Genomic DNA, 23,242 nt, shown 5'->3' with positions numbered 1-23,242 from the left:
CCCGGGGATTTGAGCCAATAAAACCCACCCGAGATGTACTCATGGTGGACCTGGCTCCGGAAGTCTGCTGGTGGTGTCAGGAGCCTGTCCATGTAAGAGCTGACTGTCCCCATCGGGATGATCCCATGGACACTAACTATGGCTACCGTCAGTCGCTATATGCCAGGAGGCTGTGTGTAACAGGTACCCCAGAGTCTCTAGATCACTTGTGGCAGGTGGAAGTGGGAGACACTCCGGTGGAGGCTCTGGTGACCCTAGTAAGGGTTAACCTGGTGCGATCCACTGAGTATACTGTCCAGAAAGTCAGGGTGATGTGCATCCACGGTGACTTAAAAAACGACCCCCACCGCACTGGTGTGTCTAACCACGGTGGCTGGTAGATGGACCCACGAGGTGGCTGTCGCCACAAATCTACATTATGAACTCATAATAGGGAGAGACTTCCCAGGCTTCCCGGCACTGTGGCCTGCTGTCACGGCCACAGTTATGGTCGTGACTCCTCAACCGCAGCGGTTGCCTGCGGTTTGGTTTTGGTGTTCAATCACAGGTGAGGGCCGCTGGTTTGTGGCCTCACTTGTGGTTGCCGCGTGCAACTAGTTGTATGTGTTGGTTTCAGCAGAGCAGCCTGAGCGGTGCTGGGCAGCTTGCTGCATGGCATGCGGTTGCACCTAACAACCTTCATGTTGGGTGTTGTGTTTGTTTGTCTGGTGTGCACTGCGTTTTGTGTTGTGTGTGCACTAGGACTCTTCCCTTCACTGTGGCTGCCCGTGGCAACGTTTGGTTGGATGTGTACATGTGGTGGCAGTGTCCCGGCCTTCGGGCTGACTCCCAGGACATGGTTGCCACCCATGTCGTTGCCTGCGGCAACAGCCACAGTATGATCTTGGTTTGGACACTTTCCCTTTAAGTGGTGTTTTCCCTTCCCCGGTGTTGGAAGGGTTAACTCCCTTTCTGTGTGTGTGAGACACTAGGTGTGTCTGTGTGGGTGTGGCCTCTTAGGCCTATAAAGCCTCAGTGTTTGGCATGTGTCAGTGGGTTGCTTCAGCCATGCTTAGCTGGAGCAGCCTCCTGTGTATATCATCTGCCAGTGGGGGCCACCCTTGTGGTCATAGGTTTATCTGTGAAGTTTATGTCTTGATGTTCAGTTGATGTTTTCCTTTGTCTCTGTTTATTGCAACTACGGATGTCCTGGTTACCTGTGTGTTATGTGTGCTGTGTCCTCTAGTTGTTCTGTGGACATTAGTAGTGCATGCATGGGTTCCAGTCAGCGTGGCTGTGACAGGTACGTGTGGAACTAGTAGTTCGCCTGTCATATCTGTATGTTGTATGTGTTTCCCCATTCCTTGTAGCTTGGCCAGTGAGACCCCTGTTCCTCCGTGTCCAGAAGGAACAGGCCGTCTTACCTTGACTCCTAGTTCAGGGACCGGTCGGAGGGTGAGTTAGGGATCCGAGGTTCCTGAGCATGGGCCCTCCTACCTTCAAGGTCGGCCCATGCAGCTAGGAGAAAGGGTCAGGTTAGGGACGCTTTAGGAGGTGACCTGCTCCCTAATCTTGTCGTCCTGGCTGAGCAACCTAACATCTTCTGGCATCGCACGGCTGAGGGTTTTCCCCATCCTCAGCCGTGACACCTGCTATGAGAGTGACTGATACCCATGAGACAGGGGTAACCCTAGCTGAGTGGCCCGGCTCAGGAGGGAGACCAGAACCTTGGGAACCAGAGACCAAAGGGCCAGAAGTAGGGGTGACCGCCACTTCAGTGGAAGAGGGGGAGACAACCCCACTAAGTGTGATGGTGGGAGACGTGGAGGACTTGCCGCCGGGTCCTGAATTGGCAGCCCTCAATGTCTCCAGGGATAATTTTGGTACCGCCCAGCGTCACGACCCAACCCTATCCCACGCCTGGGAAAATGTGTTAATAGTAGATGGTGAACCACAACAACCTGGGGCAGAGTCAGTGTTTCCCTGTTTTGTATCGGGTAAACCAACTACGGGGTGAGCCTATTGAACAGTTGGTGGTCCCCAAAGCTTATCGCAAGCTTGTGTTAGATCTAGCCCACCAACATGTTCTCGGGGGTCACCTGGGGCTGCAGAAAACTCAGGATCGTATTCTACAGCTGTTTTACTGGCCCAGCATATTCAAAGAAGTAGAAGAGTTTTAAATGCCGCTCCGGGTTTTGGCAGCACCTGGCTGTCCTTAAATAGGCAGTTGGGCTCAGAAGCCATGTCTCTGTGTTGGGATCTGGGAGCCTTGTGTCTGGATGAAGACTTGCTACCCGTTTTGCGTGAAATCAGGTTGGTGCTGCTATCAGCAAGGACTCTTTGAGGCAGAAATGCCGCATGCTGTGAATTACCACCAACACCGCAAGGTGACTTTTTGTTTGAATATGACTGCTTGTTTTGTCACTTGCCTAAAGTGTGAATAAAACACTGAACTGTTTCATCCAAAGAACTTGTTGTTGCCTCTATACTGCGTCCGCTAATCCAGTCTACCAGAGCGAGTCCACACACTAGCTATGTGTCTAACTGTCTATCTATCTTAAAATATCAATGAGCTCACCCGTTTGTTTAGAAATATCAGGTTTATCGAGGGAATACCACAACATTTACAGATGATGACCTATTCCCACCTGACTGGGTAAATTTGGCGATTGTCGATGATCTTATGGAGGCGGCTTGTGAAAATCTTTAAATACAAAACGCTTTTACAAAATACGTGCACCACAGAAATTTGAGCATCATCTGATTTAAAATGTTTTTTTTTGTCAGGGTAAGAAAAGCCGTACCATAAATTTAAACCCTAAATACATGGTCCTTTTTAAGAACCCATGTGATAAATTACAGGTTATTAAGTTGGCTCGACAAATGTACCCCAGTAAAACACTTTTCTTTTTAGAAGCTTTTGAAGATGCTACACAAGCGCCTTACGGATGTTTACTCGTAGATTTCAGATCTGACACGCCCGAGGAACTACGGCAAAGAACCGGTTTGTTCCCGCCAGATCTTCCGGCGGCTTATGTGTGCAAAAAGGAGCTCTAAAATTTGATATTTCTCATCTCTACGGTCATTCTTGGTAGCTTCGCTGCTCCTGTAAAGATGTCGAACAGGATCCATCATAATTTGGATCTTTTAAAAGCGTTGGTCAAAACAAAACCGATGGTCCGAAAATCAATATTATGCAGCTCCAGTAATGATTTGATATCCGCTATTGGCTAGATTTCTCTCAATATCCTTAAAGGAAAGATACCTCTTAGAGAGCGACAAAAAAATATACTGAAAAGATGGCGCAAGGCTATAAAGAAATTAAGCGATAAAAGCTGTCCCATTAAAGACAAGAAGCGCATTGTGAACCAGAGCAGCGGTTTTATAGGTTCACTGCTCAGCTTTGCGATACCTTTAATCACTAGCTTATAGAGTCGGCAGCTCATAATGGAGTATGCAGAGAAAACGTTCCAGGTTTCCAGAGACGAATTGGACCGCCTAAAAAAAACTGCTGTAGATACACCAGACATACGCCAAACTGCCACACAGCGTTTTGACGCCGAAATTAGCGAAATACTACACAGAAATGACCTTTCAGATGATGAAAAAATTAAAAGATACACTAATGTGTTACAGAGATACTTGATGCTCAACAAACAAGCCGGTAAAGAAATGTCAACCTTAACTTTGATTACTCAGCTGCATAACGATCAATAACGATCGACAAATGGCTCTTCTAGCAGAGACGATGTTAAAGAGATACTTGACAATGTTAATATAAGGTATAGGAAAAATGCAGAACTTTTGTTGAACAAACTGCGACGATCGGGTAACAAGCCATACTGGAACGCTAGGGGTGAATTCATTTACAAAGATCAAGTTATACCAGGATCTAACGTTATCAACCTGATTCGTACCGCGACGCAGAGTCACGGTTTACATAAGGCTAAAACGCCTCGCGGGTAGAGCTTCTTCATGGAAACCATCGCCAAACTGAACGTGCCATCAACCGTGATCGGTAATACAAGAATGAGAGAACTTTACGATAATTTAAAACGGGGGTCGCCTGGTGAACTTTTTGAAGCCGTTCGTACCCCTTTTAGCAGCTGTTCGTAACAACAACACTGGTTTTTATTACCTAAAAAGAGAACGCCGCCTTTGTTACAGGCGGCTTGGTTAATGTTGTAATTTTTACTTTGACTGTATATAGAATTGTATTTGCATGTAATATCTCAATGTTTTACATAAAATGACTTTTTAAATAAAAAGGTATTCCGTTTTTCTTTTTACAATAAATACAGTATCTTGATTAGTTAAAATTGCATAAATCGTTGATGGCAGGTACTTAAAAACGCTGCTAAAATGACAGCAAATGCCGAAATATTGAGAAAACAGTACTACACGCTACACATGGCGTTGAACCCTTATTCAGAGAAGTACGAAAATTTGGAATAAGAAAAGACACTGCAAAAAATGTGTTGAACAATGAGGATACTTACACATTGCACAAACCGGTTAAAAAATCATTTAAAAGAAACAAAGTCGTGGTGTCTGATATAGATGACCAATGGCAAGTCGATCTTGTGTGTATGATCGATTTTTCAAAAGAAAATAATGGTGTAAAATACTTGCTAACTATTGTTTGATATTCTTTAGAAATATGCTTGGGTGTCTGGACTTTCCAATAAACCCAGTGTGACTGTGGAAGCCGCTCTCGAACAGATATTTACGTTAAGCGGGCGGTCACCCAGGAAACTTCAAACGGATCAGGGTTGAGAGTTTATAAACAAACCTATGAGAAAACTTTGTGAAGCCTTTAAAATACATCATTTTATATCTTCGAATACGGTCAAAGCGTCTCTGGTGGAGCATTTTAATAGAACACTGAAAACAAGAATGCGGTGTTATCTTAGAGAACAAAACACATACATTGACAAGTTACAAGACCTGATGTATAGTTATAATCGCACGTACCACAGAACCATAAGGTGTCAACCTGTCAATGTAACAAAAAAGAACTCTTTAACCGTTTGAAAAAACATCTACGGCGACTGCGCCGCTATTAAAAAAGTTAAACCGTTATTAAATATAGGCGACCATGTCAGAATTGTACGCTAAAAAGGGACATTCACGAAGGGCTATAAACAAACCTATACGGATTAGATATTTACCATTTACGCTGTAAACTCTATGGGCCTCAGACCCCTTTATAAGTTGAAAGACCTGTCCGATGAGATCATTGAAGGATCTTTCTACGCGAAAGAAATCTAAAAAGTACCCCTTGATTAGCGACGAGTTTACCGGATAGAAAAAATTGTGAAAAAGAAGAAGGTTAGGGGGAAAAAGCTGTATTTTGTAAAGTGAGTCAGTTACCCCGAAAAGTTTAACTCTTGGGTTCCAGAAAAGCATTTGGTGAGCGTGTAAACTATGGAAGACGGATCGTTTTTTATTATGCTACCCTGCAACGCCTCCGCCAAACTTTACCCCGCAAATACCATCGCCGATTACACCACTAAATTAGCAAAAAGGCTTCAGGGCTACTTGCACATTTGCTCAAACAAGAATGTAGACGCAGAGCATATATTTTTGTGCTGCAGCAAACCTGGCTTTTCTGTTTTAGAACATTTTGCGGATGATGATTTAGTTTTAGATATAAAGAAAAGAATTATTCCCAATATTAAAGCCGGATTTTATACAATGTTTGTTTATACCGACATTATTCAGCATCAACTTGTTGGCGATAGTTACGTACAGCCTTTAAGAACTGTGGAGTTAAGCAGTGAAAATTGCAAAATAGTCACTCAAAAGTATAATAGGCCGGACTATATACCTCTCTGCAACACTTTGATACCATTACAATATCGATACCCACGGAACAAGCTAAACCTGTTAAATTCAAATATGGAAAAACTATTGTGCGATTACACTTTAGACCTCGTGCTGTGACGACAGCATTAAAATGTTGTCTCAGAGAATGTACGGTGACCCAAATGCGTATACACATTATTACATAGCACAAGCAGGTCATAGTTTGGACGGCTTTCACGGCGCAGAATTCATGCACGGTTCTGGGCTCGCAGGATTATTTCAGGGTCTGTTCCGTAGAGTCTTACCCCTATTCAAGAAAGGTGTAGAACTTGTAAAACCACACGTAAAAACAGGAATATTGCTAAAGATGTTGTCTCTACAGCATCGACAGCGGTTATGGATCGAATAAATAGACCTAGGCAAGGGCAGGAGGGCTCTGGAAAAAAAATACATAAAAGAAAATGCGGCTGCGGCGGCGTCCTACCCCCTTTTATGAATAAAGTAGCACTGACTAAGAGACGTCGCCGCCAGAAAACAAGAAGTCGGTCACCGAGCGACATCTTCTTATTAGCAGCTATGGCTTTTGTACACGACGCATCTGCAGAGTACACAAATCAGAGTTGGATATCTTTCAAACACCGCCTACGCAGACAAGTATTGAAAAATCGCTTTATGTAGAGGTACAACCAATTGAGGCCATTACCGACAATGCGCCTTTAGAGTTCTTCATCTTGGGCAGCGGTGAATATTATTACGACCTAAATAACACTCTGTTACACGTCGTTTGCAGAATCGTTAGCCCGGATAACATACCCATACCCGATGGATCCCGTGTAGCTCTTATTAACTACCCTATTGCAAGCCTTTTTAATCAATTGGACATAACGCTCGGCGACACGTTGATTTCTAGAAACGACAACCTTTATACGTATAGAGTGTATATAGTATCCCTAATAAATTATAATTCACCAACTTTAACGGCCCAATTTACCACCAGCTTATTCTATAAAGATACCGCTGGGCATCATGATGACCGGGCTCTTGACGCCGTAATGTTGGTTTCACCAAGAGAGCTCAGTATATGATGCGTTCTAGAAGTGTGGAATTAATTAATGGGACTCATTTACGCTGATATATTTAATCAACCTAAATTAATACTGAACGGATTAGATCTAAAGATAAAGTTGACCAGAAACAAAGACACCTTTTGTCTTGTCTCCCGAGGTGACCCATTTTAAAGTCCAAATACAGCACGCTTCGCTGTTTGTCAAAAGAGTTCAAGTATCGCCTGTTGTGAGAATTGTACACAGTCGCACTCTGTTAACCGCTAACGCAAACTACTTGGTGGATCGCGCGTTGCTTAAAGTGTATAGCATCTCCGCAGGTACTCGCATATCTAACCATGAGAATCTTTTTCTCTGAAACATTCCAAAAACCGTAATACTAGCGTTTGTGGACAACAAAACATTTTCCTGGAATTGAAACACAAAGGATTTCTTTGGTAATCACTATAATGTGAATTATGCCGCCAAATTCGGCTGTTCGTGAATATGTCGCTCGTACACATTTCGGGGAAACAAAAGGCTAACAATGCTTTATCCGTGGATCGGTCAGAATTTTTGAATGTGTACACTTTGTTCACTTTTGAGTTATTGCCGGATCAAGAACCCAGCGGACATTTCTCTCTAGTAAAAACTGGAAATCTCAGAACTGAAATTAGATTTGCAGAGCTGGTGCTAAACACTATTAACATGATTGTGGATTCCGTTCATAAATATATTATTGAAATAAACAATAGAAGGGAGGTTTTATATGAAATGACCTGTGTTATCAAAGCTGACTTTCATGCCTGACACATATTTAAAGGTGTATTTCCGTGAGATTTATTACCAGTAAATAAAATCATCGACCGTCCGGCGGCCTATATTGTAACTATGGACAATTCGTATTAGAGGGGCAAGCACTGGATTTTAATTATATTATACCTGAATGACGTATCTATATTGTTATGGATTATCGCCCGCGAATAAAATATTTCCTGATGAATTTATGAAATTTTTATCAAAAAATTCTAAGACTATCAGGTATCAAAACATACAAATACAGGACATACAAATACAGGACGCTGTTAGTTCGGTCTGCGGGCATTACTGCATCTATATCTTACATTGTATCGCTAAAGGCATGTCTTTTTAAAATTTATTAAAAATATTTAGGAGTGATTTTAGAAAAAATGACCATGTTGTACGTTCCTTTGTAACAAAGCGCATGAAACAATTATGTATACGTTGCTGTAATTACGCATGTGCCTACCTTACTGCATTTTTGAAAAATGTACCATGATGCGTCGTAAATAAAGACACTTTTACTTAAAGGGAACCTGTCACCGAGAATTTGGGTATAGAGCTGAGGACATGGGTTGCTAAATGGCCGCTAGCACATCCGCAATATCCAGTCCCCATAGCTCTGTGTGCTTTTATTGTGTAAAAAAAACAACTGATTTGATACATATGCAAATTAATCTGCGATGAGTCCTGTCCCTGACTCATCTCACATACAGGACTCATCTCAGGTTAATTTACATATGTATCAAATCGTTTTTTTCTCACAATAAAAGCACACAGAGCTATGGGGACTGGATATTGCGGATGTGCTAGCGGCCATCTAGCAGCCCATGTCCTCAGCTCTATACACAAAATCCAGATGACAGGTTCCCTTTAAGTGGTTTTGACTTCGATTTTAGTTATTTCCATAATGCGACAAAATGATTTCAACACTCTTAAATAACATCTTAGGACATGTCCGAACATGGCTTCAACATGCTGGGACATACCCCGACGCGCTTTGCAAAATGGGTGCCGTATTTCACAAAATGGATGCTGCCGACAAAAAAATAAGAACTTGTGGATTCAGAAATGTCATGTCGACAGGGGAGAATGATTGACAGAAAAAGGGGCGTTGAATGGGTGGTAATTAGGTGTGGTTTGGGGTGTGCGATGGGCGGCGCTTTGGGAGAGACTGGGAGGGTTTTTGGGAGGAGTGGGCTGGGTTATGGGCGCGGAAAGGGGTGTGTCAACCTGTCACTTTGAGTTTGACGAGCAGTGGAGCTTCTTACTACTGGTGCAATTTTGACTTTAAAATGTCTGTAATCAAATGATTTTTGTGCTACGATTTAAAGATTTATTCACAAAAAAAAAACTGCCCGAGGAACTGTACATGCACAAAAAAGCAAAAACAAACCCAGAAGTTATACCTACCTTTCTGATCCCCCACCTTCACAGTTCTGATGGTGCCAGGTCTCCACTGCACAACACTTACTGCTACTGTTTAGACATTGCAGGTAATGGTTATGAATAGTGATGAGCGGCAGGGGTCAGATTCGAATTTGTGATATTTCGCAAATATTTTGTAGAATTCGTATATTCGCGAATTCGTATATTCGTTATATTCTGCATTCTTTTTTTACACGAAAATCGGCAAGGTAATGATCGCGTAATATGAGAATATTGCACGCTCACTACAGGCGTGGGTCAAAAACGAATATATAGCATTATAGAATATAGTGCTATATATTAGTTTTTAAAATATTCGTCATTTTTTCCATCTGAACACATGATTCCTCCCTGCTTCTTGCTTGTGGGCCAATCACGTCATTTGCCAACATGCAAGAAGCAGGGAGGAATCATGTGTTCAATTTGAAAAAAATTACGAATATTCGTCATTGCGAATATATAGCACTATATTCTAAATATTCACAAATTCTCAAAGTGCCGATATTCGAGATTAAAATTCGCTATTCGAATATTCGCGCTCAACACTAGTTATGAATGCAGCCATGACCTACCTCAGCCAATGAGTGATTGGATCTTTCACATAATCAGCCATAAGTCCATCCAAAATGTTAGCTGGGTCTGATATTGATGGCCTATTCTGAGGATACACCATCAATATGTTGAACCTTTTTGTTACAGCATTAGATTAAGGCCTCATGCACACGAACATATTTTATTTCAGTGTCCGTTCCGTTTTTTGTGTGGATAGGATGCAGACCTATTCCTTTCAATGTGTGCTATCCGCATCCGTATGTCCGTTCCGTAGCCCCACAAAAAAAAAATAACATGTCCTATTCTTGTCCGTTTTAGGCATTGTTACAATGGATCCGCAAAAACAAATGGATGGCATACGGATGTCATCCATTTTTTTTTTGCCGACCGCAAAACACATACGGGTTTGTGCATGTAGCCTAAGGCAGAGTGTCTGTGAAGAAGCTGGTTCTTTACAATATATGTTAATACTGTAAGTGTAAAATGTAAAGACGTAGCACATGATTGCAGGTAATTCAGAATAATAACTGCATACTAGCAAGAAATAACAATGCATCAATGAGTAATAACTAATAATTATGTTACTAGAACAATAGGATTTTTGCGTAGACTGGATACAATGCTCCAGTGACACTCTCCACCACGTATCTCATGGCTTGATGTGCATGACTGTCTGGCTTGTTATTGTTCTTTCAGTCATTGAAGGTTATAAAGAGTTGAACTCAGCCATAAATTATATTTTTCCTGCAGTGTTCTGCCTGCAATAGTGAAGAAAATGGGCACATAAATGATGGTGCACACAACAGTGTGTAATTGTCTAGTTATCACGGATACCGGCCCTGCCCTCAAAACACGGATACTGGCCCTGCCCTCAAAACACGGATACTGGCCCTGCCCTCTATAGAAATGGACAAGAATAGGACAAGTTTTAATTTTTTTTTGCAGGGCCACAAAACGGACATATGGAGTGCTGTCTGCATCTTATGCGGCCTCATTGAAGTGAATGGGTCCACATCTAACCCACAAAAAACGCGGATTGGATGCGGACAGATGCTGTACGGCATCTGTACAGCAATTCACAGTGTAGCTTGCCCGTGGCTAAACTGTTCTGAGCTGATTCTCTGGGATGACGAAAATGCTGTAGCTCATTATTAGTGGCCTCACACCAAGGGCATACGGACCGCAGAAGAATCCCATCTGGCTGCTATGGGGCCAGAGAGGGTTCAGTCGCTTGCTGTTGGTGGGAACCTGTGTAGGACAGGACTACTCTTTACAAAAGAACTGCATGGTTTAAATACTACCATCAATTTTTTATCACATTTTATCAGCCTATATGTGAATATTTAATGTAATTTTTTTTTCTTACAAAAATCTGGAAAATGCCAGGCCTCTAACGCCACCCAAAGTATAACTATACTCACCCAGTACCCTTAGGCCCCTTGCAGACTAGCGTGTCCCGATTAAGTCCGGATGTGTTGCGTCTGTGATCAGGGAAAATCGTGTGAGTACGTACGCAATTGCAGTCAGTTTTGACTGCGATTGCGTTCCGATATTCAGTTTTTATCGCACGGGTGCAATGCGTTTTGCTCGCGCATTATAAAAAACTGACTGTGGTACCCAGACCCGAACACGGACTTCTTCACTGAAGTTCGGATTTGGGTTAGGTGTTCTGTATATTTTATTATTTTCCCTTATAACATGGTTATGAGGGAAAATAATAGCCTTCCTAATACAGAATGCTTACTAAAATGTCGTTTGAGGGGTTAGAAAATAAAAAAAATTAACTCGTCTCATCCTGTTGTTCGCGCAGCCAGCATCGTCTTCTTTCTTCTTCTTTCAGGACCTGCCAAAGGACCTTTGGTGATGTAATCGCGCTCACCATGTGGTGAGCGCGGTGATGTCAGCGCAGGTCCTGCTGAATGAAGATAGAACATTCTATCTTCATTCAGCAGGTCCTGCGCTGACGTGACAGCGTTCACCATGTGGTGAGCGCGATTACGTCATCAAAGGTCCTTTGGCAGGTCCTGAAAGAAGATGATGCCGGCTGTGCGAACAAGTGGATGAGGCGAGTTCTTTTTTTTATTAGTTTTTAACCTCTAAAGCCACATTTTAGTAAGCATTCTGTATTAAGAATGCCATTATTTTCCCTTATAACCATGTTATAAGGGAAAATAATACAGTAAATTAACTTTTATCAATTAACTTACATCATCTACTAGCAACCATGCGTGAAAATCGCACCGTGCTATGCAATTTTCACGCAGACCCATTCATTTCCATGGGGCTTGCGTTGCGCAAAAAACGCAGAATATAGAACATGCTGCGATTTTCACGCAACGCACAAGTGATGCGTGAAAATCACCGCTCATCTGCACAGCCCCATTGAAGTGAATGGGTCCGGATTTAGTGCGGGTGCAATGCGTTCACCTCACGCATTGCACCCGCACAGAATTCTCGCCTGTGTGAAAGGGGCCCTAGGGTTATGGGTGAACCGTTTAAAACATAACTTTTAATGATATCCTTACAAGTATTTCTACGCCTTGTTTAGGCATAAAAATAGTCGTGAGTCCCCTTTCTGCAACTATTTAGGAGTAGCAAATGTGTGACACGGGCCAGGACTCTGGCACAACACATTTACTATCTTTTACACCTGAAAACGGGTGTAAAAGTGGCGTAAAACTACTCCAATCAGAGGCTCAGTAGTTTTTACTCCAGGAGCACAGACTACTGGAGGTGCACCTAATTCATAAATTAGGCTAATCTTCCGGCAGTGCAGAGGAGGAGCGAAGATCAGCATAAGAAGCTGGTCTTTGTAATTGACCCAAATATGTACACCTGATAAGATCTATCACAGCGGTACCAATACACCTTTTGATAAATGAAAGAACTAATTAGACCTACCGCATCCAGGGTTCTGCTGGCATGTTGTCGTGATGTCCGCTGGAACCGGAACAAGGTCGCTGTGCCTTCTTCACAGTAGTAATGCTCACATTGTGCCCTCTCACAGTACTATTGCCCACATTGTGCCCTCTCACAGTAGTAATGCCCACATTGTGCCCTCTCACATTAGAAATGCTCACTTTGTGCTCCGCTCACTACGCCCCTGGTCTACGGCTACATTCACACCACAGTGAAAAAAAACGTCTGTTAAAAATTGATAAATTGACAGTTTTTTATGGCCATTTTCCATCAGTGTGTGCATCCATTTTCTGTCTGTCTATCCATATTTAATGTCCTTTTTGCATCAGTTTTTAACGGCTGTTAAAAATTGATACATTTTACTGCCTTTTAAAAAAAAAAACTGCAGTGCCCTCAGTATACATTATGCCCCCCACTGTGCCCCCAATATATAATGCCCCTCTGTAATGCCCCCAGTATAAACGCTTCCCACCGTATTGCCCTCAGTATCTATAATGGCCCCACTGTAGTGCCCCTGGTGTTTATAATGCCCCAATAGTGTCCCTGTATATAGAATGTCCCTATATACAGTGGATATAAAAAGTCTACACACCCCTGTTAAAATGTCAGGTTTCTGTGATATCAAAAAATAAGACAAAGATAAATTATTTCAGAACTTTTTCCACCTTTAATGTGACCTATAAACTGTACAACTCAATTGAAAAACAAACTGAAATCTTTTAGGTAGAGAGAATTAAAAATATAAAGATAAAATAATATGGTTGCATAAGTGTGCAATTGCGGTCCCCAATGCACGGAACGGCCTAAATCTGTAATCAGAAAATAAAAAGAGATTAGAAAAAAGGAGATGTGTTACTATCTGGTTTTAACTGGCAGAAAAAAAAATCATTTTCTTTAAATTAGGCTAAGAGGTGCTTTTATTCTCTCTTTCAGTGTTTTTGAAAATCAGGGACAGTCCCTGTAAATTTAGGACAGTTGACAACTATGGGTTCATGGAGATGGATAGGTCTGCAAAAGAACTGTAGACACAAAACAATAACTTTTTAATTAAGATTATTTGTAAGGTTCATTTATTTTTTATTTTTTAGTTGCACCAGTGCTATAAAAAAGTAGTTGAGAAAGTAGACCTTCCTTTAACCTAGGAAACAAAGGTCTATGGGGTAGATTTATCAAAACTGGTGTAAACGAAAACTGGCTTACTTGCCCATAGCAACCAATCAGATTCCACCTTTCATTTTTCAGAGCTCCTTGGGAGAATGAAAGGTGGGATCAGATTGGTTTCTTTGGGCAACTATACTAGTTTTCCTTTTCAGTAGTTTGATAACTCTACCCCAGAGTCTCTATTTTGCACTGCAATGCATAAACCTGTAACGTTATATTTTTCACGCCAGGTCATGCCAGGTAAAGCAAGGTACGGAGAGATCTGCCGAAACAAAGCCGAGATCTGAACTCCCAACTCCTCTGAGCAGCAGTGAGGACAGCACGGGGAGCTGGTCACAGCTTGTGAACGACGAGGACAACCCAGAGGACACCAGCAGTTTTCTGCAGCTGAGTGAACGATCCACAAGGTAACAGCATCCAGCACCCCTGTGTCCCACTGCGTCTTACAATGATAGCTGACACGGTCCATGGGCAGGTCATACAGAATGTGCCCTAAATCAGAAATACTTGGGGTACAGCCACTAAATGGCAGACATTACAGTGCCCACAGATCCTGAATGAGATGCAGATCTGCAAATTTCCCTTTGGTATAGATCTATATCTGTGTCAGTCTTCACTGTCGTTCTCTTATTCTAATCAAGAACCTGGAAGGTGGGATAGGAGAGTATTTGAAATAGGCACATTCATGGCTGTGATCTATGGAGTTATCAGTAGTGTCTCAATAGAATATCTAGCTTTGGCCACACTGAGGACATTTTTACAACTTTCACCCAGGACAGACAGGTTTAGCAGATTTATCTCACCTTGGAGGGCAGTTGATCTATTTTTAGTAGAATAATAGAGTCAAATAAGATATAACCTAAAAGAACAGTTGTCTCATAAATCCTTTCGTCTGTCCTTTCCTTACAGCGTTAGCAATGGCAGCACGCGGAGCAGTATAGGGGCTGTAGATCTAGACGCGTTTCTGGAGATTATTCCACCAGGCCCTACAGCAGACATGTAAGTAGTTTATTAGTAAAGTCTATTAACGAGAATTCCTATATACATACATGACTAATGATGGTAAGGATAGAAAATGCTTCTGACTAGTGCTCCAACCCTTTTCTCTTCAGGGAGAACTCACTTGCTCAACTCTGGCCTCTTAATGGGCAAGTGCGCATGCTTCCAAATCCTTTCCGGGAGGGCAGAAGGTAAGTATGCTTCCCTCTACAGGTCTGGCGATGTGGGGGAGGGAGGGGGCAGTAGAAAAGCCTCCTCCTAAAAATGAACAACCTCTATAAAGGGGTTATCCAGGAAATGGTAATAATGACCTATTCTGAGGATAGGTCATCATTATCACATCGGGGAGGGTCCTAATCCCAGCACCCCAGCCTATTAGCTTTTCCAGGGAGCCGCCACACTCGCCAGAACTCTGAGTACGGCACCATACATTGTATAGTGGCTGTGCTTGGTATTGCAGACCAGCGCCAATCACTTCAGTGGGGCTGAGCTGCAGCTAGGCCATGTGACCGATGAATTTAACATCACATGGAGCTCATGGAGCGCCTGGCCTCTCCCAATAGCTGTTTGGTGGGTCCTGGGTGCTGTATCCCTGGCAATCTAATATTGATGACTAGAGATGAGCGAATCAAAGCTGACGTAGTGGATTTCGATCCTAATTTCAGGAATTATTCGATTCGCACCAAATCGAAATTTCCTCACGCTTCGTGGTAACGAATCAAATTTTTTCCTAAAATGGCTGCTGCTCGTGTTAGGACATCGAGCAAGGAACTCTGGGAATGAGGGATCACCCACAATGCCATGCATGCAGCCAATCAGCAGCCAGCCCTTTGATGTCACAGCCCTATAAATAGCCTCAGCCATCTTGGATTCAGGGAGAGGCGTCAGCAGGCGCTACGGACAGTGCTAGGAAAGACTTATATTTTGCTCAATAGAAGTTCAGGGAAAGAGCATTAGAAGTGTAGGGAAAGGATAGGGAGGAATTATTCCACAGTATTGAAGCAGTACAGGGTCCAATAGGGGTGTTTACAGCCTGGGTAATAGGAACAATTCTAATACACCTTAATGCACTGACTGGGGATCCAAATTGCCATTATACTGCTGCTCATTTCAGGTTTGCAATACTTCTGTAATTACAGCAAACCGTTCTTGTCATTGGGGTCTTATTAACCCTTGTGCGGTGCAGTTATATATATGTTCTAAATCCTTTTTTTGTCGTGTATTAGGGGGGGAAGGGGCTCATTAGCCATTGTGTGTTGAAGTGAGGAAATGACAGCCCTTTTTGGCGTGTATTAGTGGCAAAAAAATATATATTTGCCCTTCACGACCGCAGTTATATGTTCTAAAGTCTTTTTTTGGCGTGTATTAGTGGGGAAAAAGGGCTTATTAGCCGTTGTGTGGTGAAGTGAGACAATTACAGCCCTTTTTGGCTTGTATTAGTGGCAAAGAAAAAGTATTATTTGCAGTTCACAGCCACAGTTATATGTTCTAAAGCCTTTTTTTGTCGTGTATTAGTGGGGAAAAAGAAAAAGGGCCTATTAGCCGTTGTGTGGTGAAGTGGGAAAATTAAAGCCCTTTTTGGCGTGTATTAGTGGCAAAAAAACTACTTTATTTGCAGTTCACGGCTACAGTTATATGTTCTAAAGCCTTTTTTGCCGTGTATTAGTGGTGGAAAAAAGGGGTTTAATAGCTGTTGTGTGGTGAAGTGAAAAAATTACAGCCCTTTTTTGGCATGTACTAATTTCCTTTTTATTTACTTATTTGATCTAATAGTATGTCAGACAGAGAAGTGACAGGCCCTGTACAGGGGAGGGGCAGAGGCCTAAATGTTTCTGGTGCAGGCACAGGTTGCAGCAGAGTAAGGGGGCGTGGCAGCAGGGGTCACTTCGAGAGCTCCCAGTGTCAGCTAGTGGTCGTGTCTTGACCAGCAACCCAGCGGTTCTTGAATGGTTGACTCGATCTTCAAGTCAGTGGGTTCGTAAGACACAACCCTTAGTTGGAATGGCCCGGGAGCAGGCCTGTGCCTTCATCTTTTCTAAACCTGCCTCAGTCCTATTCTGTTCCCTCAGCCAGAGAAGTATTATATGCTGTGTGCTCAACAAAACTATACAGCGAGGGCGAGCTACTAGAGGACAGTCAGCAGCTACTGGCCAGCCAAGATCCAGAGGAGACATCCACCAATTCCTCTGGTAGGCGGGCAAGCAGTCATGAGGAGAGTGGCGTGGGAGCTGGTGTTGCGAACAGTCGGGCTCCTGGCTCAGAAACCGTTGAGGAGGACTTTAGTGACGCGCAGACAATACTCAATGATGATGTAGCCGATCGCAATTGGGAGCCGGATGACGAAGGGCTTCATCATCATCGGGAGAAGAGGGTGGCAGCTTGTGCATGAGGCAGCGGTAAAGCCAGAAGATCATTAGTGTAGCCGGCAGTAAGCAGGGTGGCAGCAGTGGGAGTTCGGGAGCAAAATGTGCCCGGGGTAGACCACCCGCTTCGCAGGAGCCTACCAGCCCGGAAAGTAGTGTTGCAGGGGCTCAGGGAGGCAGTGGCAGTAGCAGTCAGTCAGTGCAGAGTGTTGGTGGTAAAATCACCTACTCGGCGGTGTGGAAGTTTTTGGTTAAGCCACTGGGGGAGGTGAACATGGCTATATGTCAAATCTGTGGGCAGAAGGTGAAGCGTGGCCAGGGTGCCAATGTTGGCACTACGGCCTTGCGTCAACATATGCAGCACCATCATAAAGTAGCCTGGGAGAACCATGGCTCCAATGTGGTGGTCCAGCCTGCCACAGCAACCGCTGTGTCACCCAGTGGCATGCACCCAATTTCAGGCAGTCAAGGCGCCACCACCTCAGCCGAAGGAAGCTGTCTGTCCTTCCCATCATCTGCTGGTCCAGATGCTCCTGCACCTCCTCCTCCTAGTCAGTCATTCCATCAGCAATCGATCACCAAAGTGATTGCCAAGAGACAACAGTATGTGCACTCATCCAACTGCGCAGAAGCTGAACGTGCTCCTGGCCAAGTTGCTGGTACTGTAGTCCCTCCCTTTCCAAGTGGTGGACTCTGCACCTTCCAGAGAACTGAAGGCTTGTGCCGAGCCGAGTTGGAGAGTCCCAAGTCGTCATTTCTTTGCCAAAAAGGCAGTACCAGCCCTGCACACATATGTAGAACAGAAGGTGGGCCAGTCCTTGAGCCTGTCGGTGTCTGCCAAAGTGCACGGCAGCACCAACGTGTGGAGCTGTAACTACGGTCAAGTACAATATATGTCCTTTACGGCCCACAAGGTAAATGTGGTTCCTGCCAAACCAGCGACTTGGCCAGGTGACGCCTCTTCCGCCTCCATGTTCTCACGCCGTTGGTCCTGAGACAATGTCCACCTCTGCCTCTTCATCTTCCACGTTGTCCTCAGCCTCCACTGCAGGGACAATTCACAGTGCCCCACCAGCATACCACATGTTCAGGGCACAGTGGAGTCACGCTGTTCTGCACCTAGTTTGCCTGGGCGAGCAGAGTCACACAGGGGAGGAACTGCTCCCTGTCCTTCATCAAGAAATTAAATTCTGTTTTTTTCCGCAACAACTCAAAATCAGAACCATGATGACCGACAACAGGAAGAACATGGTGTCGGCGCTGCATCAAGGAGGGCTGAGCCATGCGCCCTGCATGGCGCACAAGTTCAATCTGGTTGTCAAGCATTTTCTGAAGTCTTCCACCCATCTGCAAGACATCCTAAAAATGGCTAGGAAACTGCATGCACTTCAGCCACTCATACACCGCCAAGCACACCCTCCTTGAGCTACAGCGGCAGAACGGCGTCCCCCAATATAGGCTGATATGCGTTGTTTATACCCATTGGAATTCCACCCTCCATACTGTATGTTGGAGCGACTATACGAACAGAGAAAGGCCATAAATGATTTCTTGATGATACAGGCAGTGTAACTTCGATGTTAGCCAGTGGCAGCTAATGCGTGACACCTGCCATTTGCTCGTGCCCTTTGAGGAGGCTACTTTAATTGTCAGTCGCCAGGTCTACGGAATGAACAACATCCTTCCACTAAGGCCTCATGCACACGACCGTTGTGTGCATCCGTGGCCGTTGGGCCGTTTTCCGTTTTTTTTCGCGGACCCATTGACTTTCAATAGGTCCGTGGAAAAATCGGAAAATGCATCGTTTGTAGCCGCATCCGTGATCCGTGTTTCCTGGCCGTGAAAAAAATATGACCTGTCCTATTTTTTTCACGGCCAACGGTTCACAGACCCATTCAAGTCAATGGGTCCGTGAAAAATCATGGATGCACACAAGATTGTCATCCGCGTCCGTGATCCGTGTCTGTGATCCGTGGCCGTTTTTTCCTATCATTTCAATGGCAAACTTGACTTAGATTTTTTTTTCATTTTTCATGTCCGTGGATCCTCCAAAAAACAAGGAAGACCCACAGACGAAAAAACACGGATCACGGACCTACGGACCCCGTTTTTGCAGACCTTGAAAAAAAACGGTTGTGTGCATGAGGCCTGATTCATATCCTGGAAAATATGCTGGTAAATCTGGTTGGTCAGGGGACAGGAGACGTGGAGCCTACATCTCACAGCCACATGAATCCTGTGTCCTGTGGGGGCTGAACTGGAGTAAGAGGAGGACATTGAGCACAAGCAATGTGTAGCAAAATGGGTGGTTTTTCTACACAGGTGACATGAGATGAGGAAGACGAGGCAGATGACCCAGGCACACCGTGGCAGTATGCAGTGGAGATGGAGGCAGGGAGTCCCTCCAAGTCACTTGCGCAAATGGCCCGATGCATGCTTACTTGCTTGCGTAGTGACAGCTGAATTGTCACCATTCGTCAGAGGGATGGCTACTGGCTCTCCACCATGTTAGACCCTCGCTACTGGTCTAAAATGGCAGCCTTTTTTACACCCGCTGAGAGGGAGGACAAACTGAACTACTATAGAGACATCCTATGTCCCAGCAGATAGACATAGAGCAGAACCTGAACCAGCAGGTGGCGGCATACTTTGATTGCACCCTGCCAGCCGTCATTGAAGATCCGCTGGACTACTGGGCAGCCAAACTGGATTTGTGGCCGCAACTGGCCGAGTTTGCCCTGGAAAAGCTGTCCTGCCCGGCCAGTAATGTGGCATCAGAGTGGGTGTTTAGTGCGGGGGAGGCCATAGTTACTCCAAGGAGAACTCGCCTGTCCACCCAAAAAGTGAAGAGACTGTCCTTTGACAAAATAAATAAGGCGTGGATCAGCCAGGATTTCCACACACCAATGCCTGATGCATCAGATTAGATCATCCATGCTGCCTCACCCAAACTTGACAAAAGAGACCGGTTTCTTCTAGCTACCTGCCTCAGCTACTATTCTGATGCTTTCACCCGCCTGATGCAACACATCTGATGCCAAGTGCTCCTTCTTACACCCACCATCGTCAGCGGGTACTGTTACACTGTGTCACCTTGCCACTCTGTGGTCTCCTGATGCTGCTGCCACATCCACACTATGTCACCTCGCCACTCTGTGGTCTCCTGATGCTGCTTCCACCTCCACACTATGTCACCTTGCAACTCTGTGGTCTCCTGATGCGGCTGCCACCTCCACACTATGTCACATTGCCACTCTGTGGTCTCCTGATGCTGCTGCTACCTCAACACTATGTCACATTGCCACTCTGTGATCTCCTGATGTTGTTGCTACCTCAACATGTCACCTTGCCACTCTGTGGCCTCCTCATGCTGCTGCTGCCACCTCCACACTCTGTCATTGTGCCACTCTGTAGCCTCCACATGCCGCTGTTGCTGCCACCTTCATACTGTTGCTGTCTCAACAACATGTCATCTTACCACTCTGTGGTCTCCTGATGCTGCCGCTACCTCCACACTATGTCACCTTGCCACTCTGTGGTCTCCTGATGCTGCTGCCACCTCCATACTGTAACCTTGCCAATCTGTGGTCTCCTAATGCTGTTGCTGCCTCAACAATATGTGACCTTGCCACTCTGTGGCCTCCTCATGCTGGAATCAACTGATGACGGTGTAAAAGAAATGTGCTCTTTCACACTATAGAAAGATCTTGGGCCTCTGCACTGTTCTATATTAGTGTTGAGCGAACTTGAACTGTAAAGTTCGGGTCTGTACTGAACTTTACGATTTTTGGTACCTAAATGTTTGGGTTTGAGTTTGGTGTTTAGGCATTTAATAAAGCTTGTTGAAAGGCTGCAGGGCAGCCAATCAACAAGCTTTTAAGCTGTGTGCCCTTAGAAGCCATCACAGCCATTCCTACTAATGGCATAGCTCTCTATATAAGCTGGATCACGTGTAGCACTGCCCATCAGCTCTCAGTAGTAAAGGGACAGAAAGCAGGCAGCTGAAGTGAGGGACAGTGTTGGTGCGATTCTTTTTTTTGGGTGCAATACACCATCTTTGCACCCCTGACACAGAAGGCTAATCATAAATCTAGCTGTTAATTCGGTGGGTGCAATGCAACATTGTACTTTGTACCCCTGACACACAAATATAATAGTTAATCCATCTGTTAGGTGCGCATCATATACCCATTTATTGCGTGAAGTACACCTGCACTGCATACGTGACAGGGAAATTGATATAGTTAATCCGTCTGTTAGTTAGGTGCATGTCATATACCCATTTATTGCATGAAGTACACCTGCACTGCATATGTGACAGGGAAAATAATATAGTTGATCTGTCTATTAGTTCAGTGGGTGACCTCTAAGAATGAGGAAAGTATCAAATAAGGGACGTGGCCCTGGTCGTGGTGCTGCTGGGGTTGGTGGAGTTACTGTTGCAGGGAGAGAACGTGGTCGATCTTTGCCAGCTACACGCCCAAATGAAAAACCTTCCTCAGTGCTTGTAGGCAACAGAACGTTTGCGCTATTTTGTAGGCCCGAATACCAATGTACGAATGGTGAGGCCAGAACAAGTAGAGGTGGTGGTAGATTGGGTGGCTGACAGTGCCTCCAGTTCCTTCACATTGTCTCCCACCCGGTCCCCTGCCGAAAGCGCAGAATTGGCACATGCAGCCCATGTGCATCTGTCTTTCACTTCATCCCCTTGCAAATCAGCCAAGCAGTCTGAGCCTCAAGTAATGCAGCAGTCTCTTATGCTTTTTGATGACCCTGCTGGTAGGGTTTCCGAGTGGAAGAGATGCACTGATGCCCAACCACTTATGTTTCAGGATGTGGACATGGGAGGACCACCGCAGCACGTCTCTGATGATGACGAAACACAGGTGCCAACTGCTGCGGCTTTCTGCAGTGTGCAGACCTGCAAGGAGGGCAGGGGTAAAGAGTGGGTGGAAAATGATGTGGAGGATGATGAGGTCCTAGACCCCACATGGAATCAAGGTCATGCGAGTGACGTGTGCAGTTCAGAGGAAGAGGTGGTGGTCACACAGCACCAGCCGCACAGCAAAAGAGGGAGCAGTGTGCAAAAGCAGAGTGGCCGTCCCCTAGCCAGTACGCCTGCTACTGCCCACCACACCCAGGGACTGAGCACACCAAAGCCAGCTCTAAGGAGTTCCCTGGTGCGGCAGTTCTTCAGACAATGTGCTGATGACAAAACGCAAGTGGTTTGCACACTGTGCAATCAAAGCCTGAAGCGAGGCATAAATGTTCTAAACCTGAGCACCACCTGCATGATCAGACATCTAAATGCAAAGCATGAGCTTCAGTCGAGTAAACACCTAAAAAACCACGAAAGATCTCAGGCTCCTCTTGGTCACTCTTCTGCTGCAGTCTCGGCCTCCTCCTCCCCCTCTGGAGTGACAGTGGCACCTGCCACCCCGCAAACAGAGGATGTGGCAGCAATGCCACCACGTCCGTCACTGTCACCAAGAATCTCCACAATGTCCCATGGAAGCGTTTAGCCGTTTTGAAACTCATCTTTTTGGGGGAAAACCCCACACCGCACAGGAGCTGTGGACGGGCATAGAACAACAGACCGATGAGTGATTGCTGTCACTGAGCCTCAAGTCGGGCATGGTGGTGTGCGATAATGGGTGAAATCTCGTAGCAGCTCTGGGCCTAGCCGGTTTGAAGCACATCCCTTGGCTGGCGCATGTGCTGAATTTGGTGATGCAGAGGTTCCTGAAAAATTACCCCGATGTGGCAGAGCTGCTGCAGAAAGTGGGTTCCGTCTGTGCGCTTTCAGCATTCTCACCCTGATGCTGCTCGCCTGTCTACGCTGCAGCGTAACTTCGGCCTCCCTGCTCACCGCCTCATATGCAACGTGCCCACAAGGTAGAATTCCACCTTGCACATGCAGTCAATATTAGAGTTTCAGCTGCAGCACGCACAGGTGAGTCGCTCTGCGGAACAGCACTACTTCACCACCGAGTGGGCCTCAATGCGGGACGTGTGTGCCATGTTGTGCTGTTTCGAGTACTCCACCAACATGGCGATGACGCCATCCTCAGTGTTACTATCCCACTTCTATGTTTCCTTGAAAAAACGCTTCCGGCAATGATGGAAGAGGATGTGGCACAGGAGGAAGAGGAGAAGGAAGAGGGATAATTTCCACGGTTATCAGGCCAG

General features: G+C 45.0%; 1 protein-coding gene across 1 annotated transcript in view; it reads left to right on the top strand.

Annotated features, from left to right (window-relative positions):
• Nucleotides 1–23,242, top strand: part of LOC122935247 (SPHK1 interactor, AKAP domain containing) — a 231,202-nt gene that overhangs the window by 198,138 nt on the left and 9,822 nt on the right. Inside the window, exons 7-9 of the mRNA XM_044291009.1 lie at nt 13,922–14,098; nt 14,601–14,690; nt 14,804–14,881. Coding sequence (XP_044146944.1) covers nt 13,922–14,098; nt 14,601–14,690; nt 14,804–14,881 — 345 coding nt within the window. The remainder of the gene's footprint in view (nt 1–13,921; nt 14,099–14,600; nt 14,691–14,803; nt 14,882–23,242) is intronic.

This window comes from Bufo gargarizans, chromosome 4 (assembly GCF_014858855.1).
Source record: "Bufo gargarizans isolate SCDJY-AF-19 chromosome 4, ASM1485885v1, whole genome shotgun sequence".
NCBI classification, from domain to species: Eukaryota; Metazoa; Chordata; class Amphibia; order Anura; family Bufonidae; genus Bufo; species Bufo gargarizans.
Note: the sequence above shows the minus strand (reverse complement) of the source record. Positions and strands in the feature narration are given on the sequence as shown.